The 18,871-nt window shown below is 44.5% G+C and overlaps 1 protein-coding gene across 2 annotated transcripts in view; it reads left to right on the top strand.

Moving 5' to 3' along the window:
- Window positions 1–18,871, top strand: part of NUGGC (nuclear GTPase, germinal center associated) — a 51,962-nt gene that overhangs the window by 22,819 nt on the left and 10,272 nt on the right. For both annotated transcript variants that reach the window (XR_007132235.1, XM_047760898.1), the window contains exons 8-14: window positions 133–308; window positions 2,272–2,290; window positions 2,564–2,653; window positions 6,380–6,485; window positions 8,322–8,455; window positions 14,089–14,253; window positions 18,308–18,465. Coding sequence is in view for 1 of the 2 variants with exons in the window: in XM_047760898.1 (XP_047616854.1) it covers window positions 133–308; window positions 2,272–2,290; window positions 2,564–2,653; window positions 6,380–6,485; window positions 8,322–8,455; window positions 14,089–14,253; window positions 18,308–18,465 (848 nt within the window). In the remaining variant the exon portion in view is untranslated. The remainder of the gene's footprint in view (window positions 1–132; window positions 309–2,271; window positions 2,291–2,563; window positions 2,654–6,379; window positions 6,486–8,321; window positions 8,456–14,088; window positions 14,254–18,307; window positions 18,466–18,871) is intronic.

Genomic DNA, 18,871 nt, shown 5'->3' with positions numbered 1-18,871 from the left:
TGAGGAGCGGTGAGAGGTGGGGCTGGAGGGGGGTAGGGCAAGCATGGAGGGCACATGACACGTGAAGGAGGCATGTTCTGTGAAACTGAGCCATTCTTATACTCTTAAACATGCTGTGGTCATGTTTCACAGACCATTGATAAATGCTCGGTGATCTGGGTGATCAGTGACATTGAAAGAGTGTCTGGAGGGAGAGCCCACGAAGACCTTCTCAACGAGAGCATCAAAGCCTGCCAGAGGGGGTTCTGCAGGGACGTGGCCCTGGTTGTCACCAAGACTGACAAGCTCCACTTGCCAGAATATCTAAGGTACCGTCATGGGCTTGTGGGGAGGAGGGCTTTCCTCCATGGGTCGCGACTGCCACCGACTACAATGACGCCATACCTAGACCTTTGACCCATGGGCATTTTGGACCTAGGTAAGTGGTTGTCGGGGCTGAAAAAGAAGGCTGGAGTACCTCCTGGGACATCAGAACCCTGGGGTAGGTTGTTTGGGGAATCTTCCAGAGTGGCTGCTTCATGCCCAACAGGCTGTGCTCTACACAGCTCCAGGGGCACCACCACTCACAAGTCCAAGGTGCAAAGAGTAGCTCCTGGGTTGGACACCCCCCTTGCAAGGATCTGGGAAGTGTAGATGCCCCACAGCTAGTGGGCACTTCCCGTGACACTGGCCCTGTACAGCTTGGAAGTGTCAGATTCTGTTTCAGATTTGCCTCCTCCTGAGATTTTAAACCCGTTTGGAGCAGGGTTCTAAGTTTCAGAACTTTGGTCAAAACTAAAAGTATTCTTAGAGTCAGACTCTAACAAAAAATAATGGAAGGTAAGCATTTTAGAATTTCATAAATGTTAATGTATGTTGTTGTCCATACAGATCTCTGTTCCCCTGTGACTAGGAGTGTAACTTATCTTCCATATTGGGGGGACCCTTTGAAAGTGAAAAGGGGTGTTAGTAACCTCTACAGAGGATCGGCAGATAGAAACCAGTCTGTACATGGGACACATGGTCGTGGGATCTACCCTTGTAGATGCTTCTCTGCTCTAACGAAAGCTTCTTCACCTGTTACATCTGCCATACCCCCTACACCCGCTGAAACTCGAATCTGCTATCTCCAGGAATTCACTAAGCAGAGAAAATATTCTCAGTGAAGAACTAGGCTAAGGCTTTCCCCCTAACTTCTTGCATTCATGGTCTAGGTGGGAATTTCAGCTTCATTATTTTTTCCCCTGCAATTCCATTCACCCCAACCCCTACCCCAGAATAGCATCACAAGCTCCACCTTCCAATGCCAGCTCTAAATCTGAGCATAATTCAATCGAATTGGTGAAGTGTTTATTGACTCTGTGGTAGGGGTAACAGATTCAGAAAGGCCTATTGCCTAGTCACTGAGGTCACTGTCTTAAAAGAGGGTGAAAATTCAAATCAACATATCTACAAAACAAAAACAGATTCACAGATATAGAGAACAGACTTGTGGTAGCCAATGGGGAGGTGGGTCAGGGAGAGAAGGATTGGGATTAGCAGATTCAAACCAGTATATATAGGATGGATAAATAACAAGATTCTACGACATAGCACAGGGAACTATAGTCCATATCCTGTGCCAAAGCATGATGGAGAAGAATATGAAAAAGAATGTGTATATGCATAACTGAGTCATTTTGCTGTACAGCAAGAACTAACATATTGTAAAGCAACTATATGGCAATAAAATTTTTAAAAAAGAGGGTGAAAGGTATTTTCATTGTGGCTCAGCGGAAACAAATCTGACTAGTATCCATGAGGACTCAGGTTTGATCCCCAGCCTGGCTCAGTGGGTTGAGGATCCAGTGTTGCCATGACCTGTGGTGTAGTTCATAGACACAGCTTGGATCCCACGTTGCTGTGGCTGTGGCGTAGGCTGGTGGCTACAGCTCCAATTTGACCCCTAGCCTGGGAATATTCATATTTAAAAAAAGAGCCTAAAAAGAGGGTGAAATACTGTATGAGAGGGATGAGCAAAGTGCTATGGGATCCTGGAGAGTGATGGCTGCATTTTGATTGGGTCGGGGGGGGGGGGGTGAGGGCACAGAAAATTCCACCGATGATCAAACTTTGAGAAATTAAGATGCTTTTCTCAAATGGACATTGGAGGTGGATCAGAGAGAGAGAAGTTGGACTGAAGAAGCAGCTTAGGAAGAGGCAAAAAGGCATGACTTTTACAATGCTTTTGGGGCAAGTCGAGACCACCGTAACACATCATGAGTTAAGTAACTGTTACATTTCTCATTTCAGGGAACGAAAAGTGGGAAATGTAAGTATGGACTGGTTATTTTTTCTTGTCTTTTTTTCTTCTTTAAAGCTAGATTACGGTATAACTGATAGACCAAAGACTGCACACAGTTAATGCAAACATCTTGATGAGTTTGAACTAGTTGTTTTTAAATGATATGCTTTATGATTAGTGTTGCATGATTTGAACATGCACACATTTGTCTGGGCCAAATGAAAACATGCATTTTATCCGTGTATCCCTCTGGATAATCCTGGACTCTCTGCCATGCTGTTATTTCTTTTCACAATCCAGCCAGCTATTCAAAGTCAGCGAGAGGCTGTTTTAGAAAGAAATGAAATGATAAAACTCCAGAAGAATAAAATCCTCAAGGAGAAACTACAGGTGAGTTCACAGGTCCTTCTATGCCTTTTGCTGCTTTTCAACCACTCAGATTTTGAGTAACAAATGCCTTGTTGGTCTTATGGGGGTAGCGTGGGCAAAAGGTTTGGAGTAGACAATTCAGATTTAACTTAGTCCTGTTGATTAATAACTTGGTGACCTTTGGCAGATTATCACACGTCGGGGTGTTGGTAGAGGAATGCAGAGGGGCTATGAGGGGGCTGGGGGACGGTGGCGACACAGAGGAAGGATGCTGTAGTCAGTGCTGGTGGTTGGAGGAGGCGCTGTTGAGGAAAAGGTCAGAGCAAACTTCTTAGCCTCTTGAGCAGAAATTTAAAGAACCAGTAGTCTTTTTTTTTTTTTTTGCTTTTTAGGGCCGCACCTGCAGCATATGGAAGTTCCCAGGCTAGGGGGTCCAATTGAAACTGTAGCTCCTAGCCTACAAGACAGCCACAGCAACGTGGGATCTGAGCCGCGTCTGTGACCTACACCACAGCTCATGGCAACAGTGGATCCTTAACCCAATGAGCGAGGCCAGGGATCGAACCTGCAACCTCATGGTTCCTACTTGGGTTTGTTATTGCTGAGCCGTGACAGGAACTCCTAGAACCAGTAGTCTTGAGGGAGGTGGAGAAATAGGAGAAAGAGCATTTGAGACAGAGAGAAAGACATGATTGAAAAAAAAAAAAACCTGTGTCACTCTGGAAACTATAGGCAAGAAGTTTGTTTGTTCATTTCTTTTGGCCATGGCCACACCATGTGGAAGTTGCCAGGCTAGGGATTGAACCTGTGCTATAGCAGCGATGGGAGTCACAGCAGTGACAATGGCGACCCTTAATCTGCTGAGCCACCAGGGAGCTCCTAGGCAAGTAGTTTTGAATGGTTCAGCAAGAACATATGCAGTGTTGGGAGATGAGGCCTGAGCTCTATTTTTCAAGCTTGAGTAATTGTTCTATGGGAATCTTGGTGTTTTCTTAAACTATTTTCATTATTCCGTCACTAAAATAGATAGCAAACATAAAGCTCTTCCCTCGGCTAGTCTTATGCAACTATAAAACCAAAACTGATTTTAAGATTAAAAACAAACAAAATAACCTAAGTGTTATAGCACAGTTAATATAATGTGGCAGATGGGATGCTTTCGCTGAAACTAAATCTTCAATGCTAGGTTTAATTGTAAAAGCACATGGCCTTATGTCCAGTTCTGAACTGAACTGCTTTCTGTAGTTTGACTAATTATATTGATGCAGAAAAATGTCTGGTGTACAATGTGGAAATGGAAATTTCAAAGCTTTTGTTTCTCATTCTGAATAATCAGGCCTCATTCTTAAGCCAAAGTCTTCTACCAAGTAATTCCTGAATGCTGGTTTTAATGCGACAGTAACTCAGTAAAGCTGTTCTTATTCTCTTTAATTGTTCTTGTTGGCATTAAAGAGCTATGCATCCTATGAGAACCTAATTATAGTGTTTCTGGAAGCAGAAACATAAAATACCTCAAAACACAATTCACAATTGTATTTATTGCTACTAAGTGTGGCAAATTGATGGATATGAGAGGGTCTCAGCAACCATACTTCCGCTTGCAGGGTGGTGACCGTGGTTCTGAGTGTTACGGCACAAGTTCCCTTGAGTTCTGCATTTCTACCCCTCTGCTGGCTATGTAATGCCTTCATTCTCCAGCCACTTTATTTCCGTCAGAATTACTGTGAAATCTTTACTTGTTCTGCAGGCCTTCATTTGGAGCACATTTCATTTCAATCACAGAAAACATGAGGCAGAAGTTCATTATATGGTTCATATAGATGTCTATGGTTGTACACATATTTATCTTTTGTCTTTTTAGGGCCACACCTGCAGCATATGGGGGTCCCCAGAGAAGGGTCAAATTGGAGCTAGAGCGGCAAGCCTACACCACAGCCACAGCAACGCAGGATCCGAGCCGCGTCTGTGACCTACACCACAACTCACCGCGACACCAGATCCTTAACCCACTGAGCGAGGCCAGGGATCGAACACGTGTCCTCATGGATTCTAGTCACGTTTGTTAACCACTGAGCCACTACGGAAACGCCAGGTTTTTTAATTATAAAAATGAAAAAGAAGAAAAAACGTGATAAGAAAAAGTACAACTCTTGGGACTACACTTGTCTATCTCAATTTGGAAACAGTCATTTTAGCAAGGTGATTCTCTCAAGCAGTATGGAGAATGGAGGGTATAGAAAGGGGCCAGTGAAGACTGGATGTAGAGACCAGTGGGAAGCTTCTTGTGTAATCCAGGTGGTGTTAAAGAAGAGAAGTGATAAGAGCCTGAACTAGGTGGTGACTATAAACATAGAGGAGATGCATTCAAGAGCTAATAGGGATCCATGGGTCTGGATGACTCACTGCATGAGGCAGGTAAAAAAGAGCTGGGTTTTGATGTTCCCAGGCATGTCTTTTGAGCTGATTATTATATGGCATTTTGCCTTTGCTCTTGTGAACCCTTAAAGAAAACCTACCCTGGAGTTCCCGTTGTGGCTCAGTGGAAACGAATCCAACTAGTGACCGTGAGGTTGCAGGTTCGATCCCTAGCCTCGCTTAGTGGGTTAGGGATTCAGTGTTGCCCTGAGCTGTGATGTAGGTTGCAGGTGCAGCTCCAGTCCCATGTGGCTGTGGCTGTGGCTGGCAGCTGTAGCTCCAATTCAACCCCTAGCCTGGGAACCTCCCTAGGCCATAGGTGTGGCCCTATAAAAAGCAAAAAAAAAAAAAAAAAAAGAAAGAAAGAAAAGAAAACCTACCCTACTGCTCCTGCATGCCTCTCCTTCAATCTCCATGGCTACCGCACTCACACTTCTGACCCCAGATGTGTGTGTGGGGGGGTGTTTCCCCCCATCAGACAATTTGCTGACAGCAGCTGAGTGTCCTACAGTTTAACTCAATTTGACACTGTCTACCTGGAGATAACATCAGATCCCACAGGTCAAGGGCTTCGGGCCACAAGGCTGCCCCCCACTTTAAATACCAGTCACAAGTAGTAGGTCCCCAGGTTACCCACAACTCCTGTCTGACTTGGCTATGAATCAGTTCCCATGACCTCCTTGCCCTTGGATTCCATTATTTGCTAGAACGGCTCACAGAACTCAGAGAAAGTTACTCACATTTACCAGTTTATCACATAATAAAGGATTTGATAAAAGATGAACTGCCTGATGAAGAGCTACATAGGGGGAAGTGTGGGAGGGTCCCCAGTGCAAGTGCAGTCTGTCCCTGTGGAGTTGGGGTGCATCACCTTCCCAGAGCTTCCACCAGCCTGGAAGCTCTCTGGACCCTGTACTATTGGGATTTTATGGAGCTTCATCACACAGACAATTATTAACTCTACTTCCAGCTCCTCCCTCCCCAGCTTCACCCCTGGTCTGAAGAATGGGGGGAGGGGCCCTAGGAATTCCAAGGGATTTGAGAGCTCTGTGCTGGGAACTGGGGTCAAAGACTCAATTTTTAGAATAAAAGATTCCCCCGGCATCTCTGTTTATTTGGGGTTTAGGAGCCCTGTGTCAGGAACTCAGGGCAGAGACCAAGAGATAGAGAATTAGAGAAATAAATACAGATATCTATCTCTCGGTTTTTTTGTTTTTTGTTTTTTTTGCAACGTCTTATTGTTTTACTCAGTTTGGGGCTCTTGTGAGGTCTGTGCACAGTTGCCTTTGCCACCTCTGAGTCCCTCTGTTCCCTGTGTGCCTTTCACTTCAGAGAAAACTGCCTGCTGACTCCAAGGTTCTGGAAGCCTCAGAGCTGGTGTACACAGTCAGTGCCCAGGAGTACTGGCAGCAGGCTGTCCTTGCCGAGGAGGAAACTGGTAATTTATATATATCACTACAATTCTCAGTCACTACAATTCTCAAGATGAAGCTTGGCACTCTGAATTTCCTGCTCTAGAACTTTCTGTGCCATACTTCCAGTTTGCTGCTTTCTGTACCTATGAACAAATATATGCATATTTCTCTCAGTGTCGTTGGGGTGCCTGAGACTACAATTCCTCCCACCTCCAAATCTTACTATGAGCTGTTATTTCCTCAGTGTTTGCCTTGGGAGCCCTTGCTCACCCAGTTCACTGAGCATCTGTGGCATGATTTGTCTTTTGGGGGTGTGTGGGGGGGGTCCAAGACATGGTCCCTTTCTTCAGAGAACTTGAAACTTGAGATAAAGAGCTCATACTAAGCCATGTGCAAAAATCAAAGTAAAAATAAGGCTTAGTTCGGTGATGCTCTGAGTACGTAGCAGTTAAGAGAACCTAGAACCTGAGTGGCTGGGGCAGGCAGGGAAAGCTGGATGAGGGGCAGGAGCTGAGCTTGACCTTGATCTGAGCTGAAAATGGCTTAAAATGTCCATGTATTTCGCTGGACATGGATGAATGTCAAAGGAGCTCAAGGAGCAAGAAGGTGTGCAAAGTTCCCCCAAATGGAGAGATGGCTTGAACAAGGATATAAAAGAAATAAACAGTATGGTACATGTGCGGAATAACATGGAAAATTTTCCACTTACAGGAATGACGGGGGAAAAGTAGTTTGGCACCTGATAGCTTTTAAGAAACAGGTAGCTAGGGCTACGATAGCTTTCTTTTTTGTTCGTTTTTTTTAGGGCCGCACCTGAGGCATATGGAGGGTCCCAGGCTAGGGGTCGAATCGGAGTGGTAGCCGCTGGCCTACACCAGAGCCACAGCAACATGGGATCCGAGCTGCGTCTTTGACCTATACCACAGCTCACGGCAACGCCGGATCCTTAACCCGCTGAGCAAGGCCAGGGATCGAACCCGCAACCTCATGGTTCCTAGTCAGATTCGTTTCCACTGAGCCATGATGGGAACTCCCTAAGATAGCTTTCCAATCTGGAATCCCACTTGTCAGAGGTCTTATCCTTTCTACCCAGCATGAGCTATTTTGATATTAATGGTTATTTGATACAGATAGAAAATTTTAGGGGGACCAAAAAGCGGAGACTCCAGAAATGTGAGCCTCTTTGGTTCTGCTAGCCAGGTAACTACCAATCCAGAGGAAAGTGCCCATTTTTTAAACCAGCCTCCACTTTTCCATGTAGTTTCCACTAAATAAACGAATATGTATCACTGCTGATCTACCATTCACTGTTGCTGATCTTAGACTGGGGAAAATGGAAAGCTTGCCCTCGGGGGTACCTCACCCACATAGGACCTCAAATGACATTAATTCAGATTGCCATCCTGATATGCTAATTTTTACAAATTCTATTTACCACCAAGTCTGGCTTAAAATATATGTGTGTGTGTGTGTGTGTGTGTGTGTGTGTGTAGTTGATTTATAATATATTAGTTTCAGGTGTGTAGCTAATAATATAATAATCATGTATTATATATTAATACAATATATTATTAATATAAATATAATTATTAATATATAATATATATTATACTATTGCAATAGTATAATAGTATAATATAATAGTATAATATATAATTATATGTTATATAGTATAATATAATGTATAATATTTATATTTCAAATTCGCTTCTCCTTACATATTCTTCTTCACATTGTCTTCCTTCACAGGTTATTACAAAATACTGAATATAGTTCCCTGTGCTATTCAGTAGGTTCTTGTTGGTTATCTGTTTCAACTCTGGCCTTTTCACATTGTTTGTGCTGCCTGTGAATTCCAGAAATCCCCAAGTTAAGAGAATACATCCGGAGAAGGCTCTTGGATGAGAAGAGAAGGATGGTGACCAAGTATGTCACTGAAGCCTTTGGCCTATTGCTCCTGACAGATAGTTTCAACGGCCCGGACCACCTGCCGGTAGGTAGACACCTGGGCTGTGTGCCCTCTGCCCCCGGCCTGGGCGGAACACTCCCTCTTACTAAGTTAGAAAATTCACTTTCAATAATTCTTCTTTTCATACCAAACAAAGACCCTAAGCTCAGAGAATGTAAAGAGAACAGAAAGATGATTTGAGGGGTTACCATTGTAATATTTGAGTGAAAAAAAAAAAAGGAATAGTGTCTTACCTGGGACAGATGGACTGAGAGGAAAAGGTAAAAAGAGTCAGGCATTATTTCCGCCCCTCCTGAGACTTGAATCAGGAGGAATGTGCTTCAGTGATGGCAGGAGGAATGTGTCTACTTCTAGTGCGATAAGGCAGTTCTTAATTGTCTTAAAGAGGCATGTGTGCATGAGTAGTCCAAAAACCTTTCTTGTGCCTATAGACTTCCTGCATGGCCTGGGGCAGTCAAAGGCAATGCAGCATCATTACATAATGTGAGAGGAAGGAAAGGAGGAGGGCCTTTCTGCAGAGTTAGATATTATCTTCACGGTCTAGAATGCAGGCCTTCTGAATAACCAGTAAAAAATGACTTTTGATGTAGTAGTGGACAAATTTCTCTCTCCGATGGATGAATTTTTCTTACCCTAAAATAAGAGGAATAAGCCACTAAATTAGAGGTTTGAGAGAGTTTGGGAGAAAAAATTGGGCTGGGATCAATCACCAACTGCATTGCTTCCTTGTGAGGGGCTGAATATGCAAATTAACAGGCATAAAGAAAAAAACAGAACTCTGACCCATAGCCTGCAGCCACCGGCCGAGGAAACCAATCCTGATCTACAAGGAACAGCTCAGGAAGCCGGCCTGCTCTACTTGTGGGAAGTTAGACTGTAATTTGTAGTAACAATCCAAGAACTAAACAGTAACTTCTGTAACAACCAGCCCCAGATGGCCAGACCTTGGTTAATGATTGACCACTTCCTTGGTCTTCGTCCCTGCTTCCAACTGAGGACCAACGAAAGAAAAGACAAATACACCTTCTCATGGATCACACAGGGTCCCTGCTCCTAGGCAGCCACTTACTGCTGCCCATGCCCGTGGCCTCTGACAGGGGAACACGGGAGCTTTCCCACCCCTGGGGCTGCCATTGAGTGTCTGCCAAATGCAAGTGATGGCCACCAACTCCCCGGTTAGAGCAAGCTCTGAATTAATAGCCTTCATGGGTTCTCATTTGGTTCGTGTTTATTTCCACACTTACTGTCACCTACCAGATTTGTACGGCCACGCTGTCTGACTTCTTGTCACACAGACTGGGGAAGGGGCAGAGAAATGGTACCAGTAAGGCTGGTCCTGAGAATGTGGGACCTTGATCTGGGAGGGCGCTGTGGATGGTGTGCAGAGGCGGAGGGGAGGACCTGACTTCTATGCAAAAAGCAAGCAATGCTAACTGTCCAGGCAGGGTGGGTCAAATTCCACTTTTTTTTTTTTTTTTTGGTCTTTTTAGGGCTGCACATGTGGCATATGGAGGTTCCCAGGCTAGGGGTTGAATCGGAGCTCCAGCTGCCACCCTATGCCACAGCCACAGCAACACTAGATCCGAGCCCCATCTTTGACCTACACCACAGCTCATGGAAATGCCAGATCCTTAACCCATTGAGTGAGACCAGGGATCGAACCTGTGTCCTCATGGATGCTAGTCAGATTTGTTTCTGCTGAGCCATGATGGGAACTCCAATTTCACATTTAAAAAAAATTTTTTATTGTAGTTGACTTACGATGTTCTGCCAATTTCTGCTGTACAGCAAAGTGACCCAGACATACATATATACATATATTCTTTTTCTCACATTATCCTCCATCACGTTCCATCACAATTGATTGGATATAATTCCCTGTGCTATACAGCAGGACCTCATTGTTTATCCACTACAAACGCGATAGTTTGCATCTACTAACCCCAAACTTCCATTCCATCCCTCTTCCCCTCATCCCAAAGGCAACCACAAGTCTGTTCTCCAAGTCCATGATTTTCTCTTCTGTGGGAAGGTTCCTTTGTGCCCTATATTAGATTCAGATATAAGTGATATCATATGGTATTTGTGTTTCTCTTTCTGACTTACTTCACTTAGTATGAGAGTCTCTAGTTCCATCCATGTTGCTGCAAATGGCATTATTTTGTTCATTTTATGGCTGAGTAGTTTCCATTGTGTGTATATACCACATCTTCATCCATTCATCTGTTGAAAATGTCCACGTTTTAATTTTATTTATTTTATTATTTTTCTTTTTAAGGCTGCACCCACAGAATATGGAGGTTACGTGCTAGGGGTCAAATCACAGCTGTAGCTGCAGGCCTACACCACAGCCGCAGCAATGCCAGATCCAAGCTGCATCTACGTACTACGCCGCAGCTTGCAGCAACACTGGATCCTTAACTCACTGAACAAGACCAGGGACTGAACCCACATCCTCATGGATACTAGTTGCGTTCTTAATTCACCACTGAGCCACAACAGGAACTCCAAATGTTCACGTTTTAGAAATTCTATATAAAAGTGATATTATAGGAGTTCCTGTCGTGGCTCAGAGGTTAATGAACCTGACTAGGATCCATGAGGATGCGGATTCAATCCCTGGCCTTGCTCAGTGGGTCAAGGATCTGGCATTGCCATGAGCTATGGTGTAGGTCGCAGATGTGGCTCGGATCTGGTGTCACTGTGGTGTGGTGCAGGCCGGCAGCTGTAGCTCCAATTGGACCCCTAGCCTAGGAACCTCCATATACCACGGGTATGGCCCTAAAAAGAAAAAATAAGGTGACATTATAGCGAAAGATTCACTCTCTTTTTCATTACACTCCTTATTCCTTGTTTTGGTTCTAGTTCTGTGTGAGAGAGAAAAAAAAAAAAATCCTCCTGGAATCTGAGATTTTCTTCTTTGACTTTTGTCCTCTGAAATACTAGCAAAGAGTTTGACATTCTAACTTCCCAGGCAAATTCTTTGGGGTGAAAGTTGCCTCTCTGCCCAGCAAAAGATTGCTTTTGGAAGTGCCAATGGAAAACAAATCAGATGTGGTGCCGTGTGTGGTTGGTTTATTTTATAAACGCCAGGACAAAGCCTCTTGCAGTCGAAGTTGGAGCATGATGTTGGAGGTGCGGCCCATGTAGGGGCTCAGCCCCTCTTTTGCAGCCAGTCGTCAGGCGACCGAAGACGCAGAGGAGGAGGGTGCCTGGCACTTGTCCGACAGCCATTTAGAGGGACTGCCAGCAGCTTTCCTCAAAATTCTTTGGCTTCAGATATCTGTCTCAGTCTTAGTTCTTTGATGGAAAGTTGGAAGGCGAGAGTTTTGTCAGTTCCTCTGCCTTCTGAAAAAAAAAAATCAAACCTAAAAATGGATGGGATGGATCCTTTTTCAAGATTGTGACTCAAATTAAAAATTTTACTTTGGAGAGTTCGTGATTTTAAATGAACAGGAATCCAGTCTTCACTTTTAAGAATCAGTGGGAAGTTAAGACAACCTCAATGTTGAATGAGTCCTGCGTTTGTTTATAGTAGATGCCAGCCTTACTGCTCTCTTATTTCCATCCCTTCTCTTTCTTATCATTCTTTTGCCTCTTTAACATGGATTTGTTGAGAGTGAGACTCTGTGAGAATCATGCCCCTAGAGTTTCTTTTCATGACGTCTTTCTTATTTCATGTTCTTCACCAGTGACACCACAAACTTCAAAGACTCTAGAAGGAACTTTGCGGGAAAGTATGGCTTATAGATTTCTTTATTTTGTAATTGTATTGGAATATAATTGACTCAGAGTGTTGTGTTAGTTTCAGGTATATAGCAAAGTGAATCATCTACACATGTCCTTTTTTTTCCCTCATATAGGTTATTATAAACTATTGAGTAGATTTCCCTGTGCTATATAGTAGGCTCTTACTAATTATCTATTTTATACCATAGCGTGTATATGTTATTCCCATCCTCCTAATTTAGAGATTTCTAACTAGTGAAAACTCTGAAACTCCCTGGGGCTTGCCTGAGTGAAATGGTTTCCATAAACTCTTCAAACTCACTTATTCTGAGACTCAGGTTGGGGAGTTTGGGGCTCCTTCTGGGGTCATTCAACCCCATTCACTTACTTCACAAAGGGTGCTCTTGAGATCCAGAGATGCCAAGTCATTTGTGGAAGGTTGAATCTCAATTTAGAGCTATTTCCATCATCAAATTCAGAATAGAATTTCAAAGCTTACGTTATCCAGCCACTTCTCCATGCCACTCGCTCACCCCATAAATGTTTAGGGGCCACACTCTCTGTGCTATGCCTTGGAAAAAACAAACATGAAAAATCCAGTCTGTCCCTTCAGCAAGTTCCTGGCTCAGGGCGGGCGACACAGAGAGGCAGAGCAGAGCAGAGATATATAAACATGCGACAGGAGCCCAGGAAAGAGAGCCCCAATTCTGACCAGGAAGTCAGGAACAGCATTTTATCGGAAAGTCATCATATGGGAAGTTCTGAGCTTTGTCTGGAGGTTGGAAAGGGGAAGAGCACAAACAAAGGACAAAAGGGAACATTTGGGGAATGGTAGCAAGTTCAGGGGCAGCTACGTGGGAGGACCTTTTGGGCAAACAGAGAGCTGGTGACTGGTTGAACTCGCCATGAAGGACCTCCAGTGCTGAGCTAAGGAGTGTGGCTTCCTTCCTTCCACTGCTGCAAGGCACTGGCTGGTCCCCAAGGTTCTCACACAGGGGAGAGACACACCAGAGATCCCAGTTTGGAACCTAGAGGTCAAGGCTGCCCCTGGTGGTCGCCCTCTTGTATTATTTGAAGAGATATTTTCCTCCCCGACTAGACTATCCTCCATTACAGCAGGAACTAAGTCCTTTGTGGTCCTGTAGCTTTATACTGTTGATTCAAAGTGTGGCCCAGAAGATCAGCATTACCTGGGCTTACTAGAAGCCTAGATTCCCAGGCCCTTGGGTTTGGACCAACTCTCCCAGTGATTTCTACACACGTGAAAGTTTGAGAAACCCTATCTTCCCAAACTGCTTTGTGCACAAAGTTCATTAAATTTTTGTCGAATCAGATGTCATTGGAAAAATCTCTATTGATATCAATTGGATTTTTATTTATTTATTTATTTATTTGTCTTTTCAGGGCCACACCTGTGGCATATGGAGGTTCCCTGGCTAGGGGTCGAATCGGAGTTACAGCTGCCAGCCTACACCACAGCCACAGCTACGCCAGATCCGAGCCGTGTCTTTAACCTATGCCACAGCTCACGGCAATGCCGGATCCTTAACCCACTGAACAAGGCCAGGGATCAAACCCACAACCTCATGGTTCCTAGTCAGATTTGCTTCCACTGCACCACGACAGGAACTCCTCAATTGGATTTAAAAAAAAAACAAAAAACATTTAGTCTTTCAAACAGTCTAATGGAGTCTACCCACAAGATAAGTTGCAGGAGGCATATGTTTTTTTCCATGTTCCAGTTCCACAAGGATGAAGGAGGTCTGTGCCCTGAGCGATGCCTTGCTGGGATGAAGGGAGAAGTCCACCTTGGGTGATTATCCCAAGCTAAATCTTGTGTTGGTGACAAGCTTAAAGGAACAAAGTTTGAGGAGACGGTGCCTTTTGGAAGGGGGTGGCCTCACACTCCCTATGGTCCTTGTCCCTAGAATGAACACTTGCACATGAGTGGCCTGCGGAGGTTTGTGGAGGAGAGGATCCAGCTGCTGGAGAAGGCTATTGACCAGTGCTTTGCCCACATTGCTCGGCCTCTGCAAGTTGGGGTCCGAAATGCCAGGAGTTCCTACCGACGGATCCTTGGGGCGTGCCTGGTGGTGAGTGACCCGCTCCAGGGAAAACACGTGCTCTTCAGTCGGGTCTGCCTAATTCCACCACCACCCCCCCCCCGCCCCCGCGCCTTTCTTTTCACTATCCCATTGCTTTGGAAGGAAATAAAGAACTAGATGAGATTAGGAGAGAGTGAAACGTTGCACAAAGGAAAGCACATCGAGTGGACTGTTTGGGCACTGCCAGGACCCAGGGAAGGGCACATGGTTTGGAAGAAGGAGTTGGAATTTAGGATCTGAGGGTCTTGTTTGGATCGCCGATCCCTCCAAACATCCCCTCTGTAGGCCTGGGCAAGGCCCCCAAACCACTTAAGCCTGTTGGATTTTTCTTCCATAAAATGGGGATGATAAACTATTTCTATTTCTTAGGCTTGATGTGTCAATTAGATACACAATAAGAAAGCATCCTGTCACCTCTCACTTGGCACACAAATGGCTGTTTTATCTTTTTTTTTTTTTTTTTTCTTTTTAGGGCCACACCTGCAGCATATGGAAGTTCCCAGGCTAGGGGTCCAACTGGAGCTGCAGCTGCCAGCCTACACCACTGCCACAGCAACGCAGGATTCAAGCCACATTTTCAACCTACACCACAGCTCACAGCCACACCAGATCCTTAACCCACTGAGAGATGCCAGGGATGGAACCTGCATCCTCATAGAGACTGCACTGGGTTCTTAGACTGCTGAGCCCCAATGAGAACTCCCTGTTTTATCTTTCAATTTGTTATATGGAGTTTCTGGGTGATGAAAAGTTTGAGGCTGCATTTATCAAAGACTAGGGTGAAACAAGACATCCATTGTGTTAGTCTGTGAAGGCTGCTATGACAAAATACCACAGACTGGGTGGCTTAAATAGCACTGATTTCTCAATGCTGGAGGCTGAAAGTCCAAGATCAAGGTGTCAACAGGGCTGGTTTCTGCTGAGCCTCTCTTCTTGGTTTGCAGATGACCAACCTGCTCCTGTGTCCTCACAGGGTCTTCCCTCTGTGTGTACCTCCATGGTGGGTCTCTCTCTCTCCCTTAACAACACAGTTCTGTGGCATGGGGGCCCCATAAGGTGGGGAGAAGCAGTGTGTTCAGTATTGGGGGGTAGGTATGCTGTGTTTACTCCAGGCAGAGTATCTAATAACACGGAAATATGGGACTCAAGCCCCAGAGCAAGGGGGCTCTGGGGGCCTAGATTTGCTCATCACAGCAAGAAACTGATAGTCAGATCAATAGGAATGAATGGGACTGAGGGGGAGTAGAAAGAAGGACAATAACATGACATAACCTCAAACAAAGGCCACGTTCAGGAGCAGAAAAATAAAGAGGAACCAGGAGAGGGAACAGAGAAGGATTCATCTGGGAGTCATGGGGAAAAAAATAGCGTAATGCTTATTTTCTTATTTTTTATAATTTTTGGGGGTGTAATGCTTAGTTTCTTATTTTCCAATAAGAAAACCAAGGCAGAGCAGTTTGTTAAGAAGGAGATTATCAGATGCTTCTGAGAGGTTAAGGAAAAGCGGCATAAGACAACTGGACTTGGCCATTGGGTGTATCCATTGCTGACCGGCCGGCAGCTGCTGGGAAGGGCCACCTGGTGGGTGCCATCTTTGCACCCCCATGTGGCCACAGAGGAATGGGCCTTGGGCCTGGGACTCATTCTTACCAAGAGACAAAGGGCCCTGGGGTCTTGTGCAGGATTCTCCATCTTTGTTTCATACTCAGAGTGACTCCTTAGTTCTGCTGCGAGCCGGCTCTGGCAAACCCCAGGCTCCTGGATTTGGGATTTCCCAGGGTGGTGGTGGTTGTTTTGGGCCCCTTCAATGCCACACAAAGTGGGACATGTGACTGTGTCACCTGTGGAGTGGCTCTGCTGGCCACAGGGGACCACACAGTGCAAAGAGCCAGATCTCATGCACACCTTGCCCCTCTTGCCATGAATGTGATACCACTTGAGCCCAGTATGTGTGTTGTCTGTTCTCAGCGACCTTGAATCATGCTGGTCTCTTCCCTGGGTGGCACTTATCTGCCTGTTAACCTTAACCACAGAGCCTGGCCACCAGGTGAACAGTGAAACACCAACCAGGACGTATCCGCCTTCCTGACCCACAGCATTGGTGAGAGAGAAGAAATGTGTATTGTTGTTTAAGCCACAAAGTTTGGAGTAATTTGTTTCATAGCAATAGATAACCAAGTGGCCCTGGAGGGAACCGTTTCTATCTGATGGTGGAAGATCCCCGATCATGATAAGTAAATGAGGAGGAAAATGCTGAGAAGGTGAAGGCACCAGGGGTGAGGGACAACGCCTCTGAGATGATTTGCTTGTGAAGGGAAAGAACAGCATCAGAAACCTTCAGGCTGTCACTAGGACCTCGCTGGGAATGGGGAGAAAATGGTAATTTAAAATAACTTTGAATGATGACCAGCTCACCAAATGGGGAAAGGAGGCATTTTCATGAGTTCTTGCCTAATCTTTATAAGCACCGCTGAGTCAATAGCTCTGTATCTTTTGGGGTTTTGTACTGTGTCATGGTTTTAATACCATTCCCATGAACGGTCCCCTCTCTCCTCAGCCCTCCACTGGCTTCCTTCCCTGTAACTACAGATGGACCCACGGCATCCTATTGGATAAACAACTTCCCCTTGTGATCAAACCTGTGTGCAAATGTATAAACACTGACGTCATATCATTATGTAATAGGGGACAATAACCGACATGTATAAAAATGAGAAGATAGTAAAATGAATTATGATACACCCATATGATATTCTGTGGCTATTAAAATAATTTTTGGAAGTATTTACAATGAATTCAGGAAATGCTCATGTTATAGTCTTAGGCAAAAAGTGTGGAATGTTAAAAGATAGATAGATGGATAGATAAATATAGACAGTATGATGCCAATTGTACCGTGCTGCACAGACATTCCCTTAAAATATATATCACTGATTAATGATCACAAACCCCTCTCCTGAACTTCCAGTCAGTGCAATTTTTTTTTCTTTTTCTTTTTCCTTTTTTTAGGGTTGCACCTGCAGCACATGAAAGTTCCCAGGCTGCAGGTTGAATTGGAGCTGCAGCTGCCGGCCTACACCACAGCCACAGCAATGCCAGATCCTTAACCCACTAAGCAAGGCCAGGGATTGGACCTGCGTTGTCATACTAGTCAGGTTTGTTACCCCTGAGTCACAACGGGAACTCTGCAAATGTATTTTTATTCTCTTTACTGATGCTCACCACATGGCTAAAATTTCTCAGGTCTCTTATCATTATGGTTCATAACATTTCTTCTAATTTCTGAGTTTATTTCTTCAGGGGAAAAATATAAAGGCATGCAAATCAAATTACATTTTATCAAATATTTAATAAAAAGTAAAAAAAAATGGGGCTGTGCTTGGAAAATCTGAAAGATATATGCACAGTAGAGTCATAGCACATTTTCATTTAATAGCTGCTCATTTAACAATTATCAAGCACTCTGTATGCTGGGGCCAGATGGTGGGGACACCACAGTGCTAAGACACTGGGCCTGATCTCAACCAGCTGATGGTCTAGTATTGGAGCTGGATGAGTAAAGAGACACAGGCAAAGCTATCTGTGAGCAGCATGAGCAGAGGAGGCTTCGGGAGCCCAGGGCAGAGGCATCTGCTGACCTGAGGTGTGATTGCTGTCCCCTGTGTGAGGCTTCATAATATGTTGAAAGATCATGTCCCTGCTCTTCCTTGTGATTCTTGGTAATACTGTTTGGCAAAAGGCAATGAAGTTTTGACCCCGTGAATTCTAAGCAATACCTACTAACTCTACTGTATATATATATATATAGCATATATATGTATACACACCCATACAATATATGGGTGTGAATACATATATACATATACACACACACACAAATATATATATATATATATTTTTTTTTTTTTCCCTCACTCACAGCATGAAATTCCTGGGCCAGGGATTGAACTCGCACCACAGCAGGGACAACGTCATTGGATCCTTAACCTGCTAGGCCACCAGGGAACTCCTAACTCTACTATCTTATTGTTTAATTATCCAGAGGAGTAGAGGAAACCAGGGTTTTCACCAGACACTGAAAGCAGTTTGCCTGAAGAACGGCATCTATGCCTCCAGGACTCTCACGAGAATAGATCTGAACGAAGCCATCACACAGCCCATCTATGACCAGATTGATCCCGTTTTCGGAGGCATTTTTAGGTAAAGGATCCTTCCTCTTTGCTCCTTTGTGAACAAACATCCGAAGAATGCTGGGCCAGAGTCTCATCTTTAAGAGTTTGGACTTTGGGTCTGGAAGTGTCCAGAGTAGCTTGCAACTTGAGGAGGAAGACTTACTCTTTGGCAAAACACAAAAGTTTTCTTGGTTTGGTTTACTTAAAAATGTCCCACGGTGACCTGGAGTGCAGATGGAGATGCTGCTTTCAGACTAATATTATGATTCCCATTATTTTTCAAAGATCTCCTACATGCAACAGGGGATCCATTTTCTTATGGATCTGAGCCCAGCACAGGGTATTTTGGTTGGAGAGTGTGTGGAGTTAAGCAAACACAGGGCCTTCATAAATTTCCCTGAAGGTGAAAAGGAAAAGTGGCCCATAGTTTTTGA

Source organism: Phacochoerus africanus, chromosome 15, assembly GCF_016906955.1.
Source record: "Phacochoerus africanus isolate WHEZ1 chromosome 15, ROS_Pafr_v1, whole genome shotgun sequence".
In the NCBI taxonomy this organism is placed as follows: domain Eukaryota; kingdom Metazoa; phylum Chordata; class Mammalia; order Artiodactyla; family Suidae; genus Phacochoerus; species Phacochoerus africanus.
The sequence above is the reverse complement of the archived record's forward strand: the minus strand, read 5'-3'. Positions and strand labels throughout refer to the sequence as shown.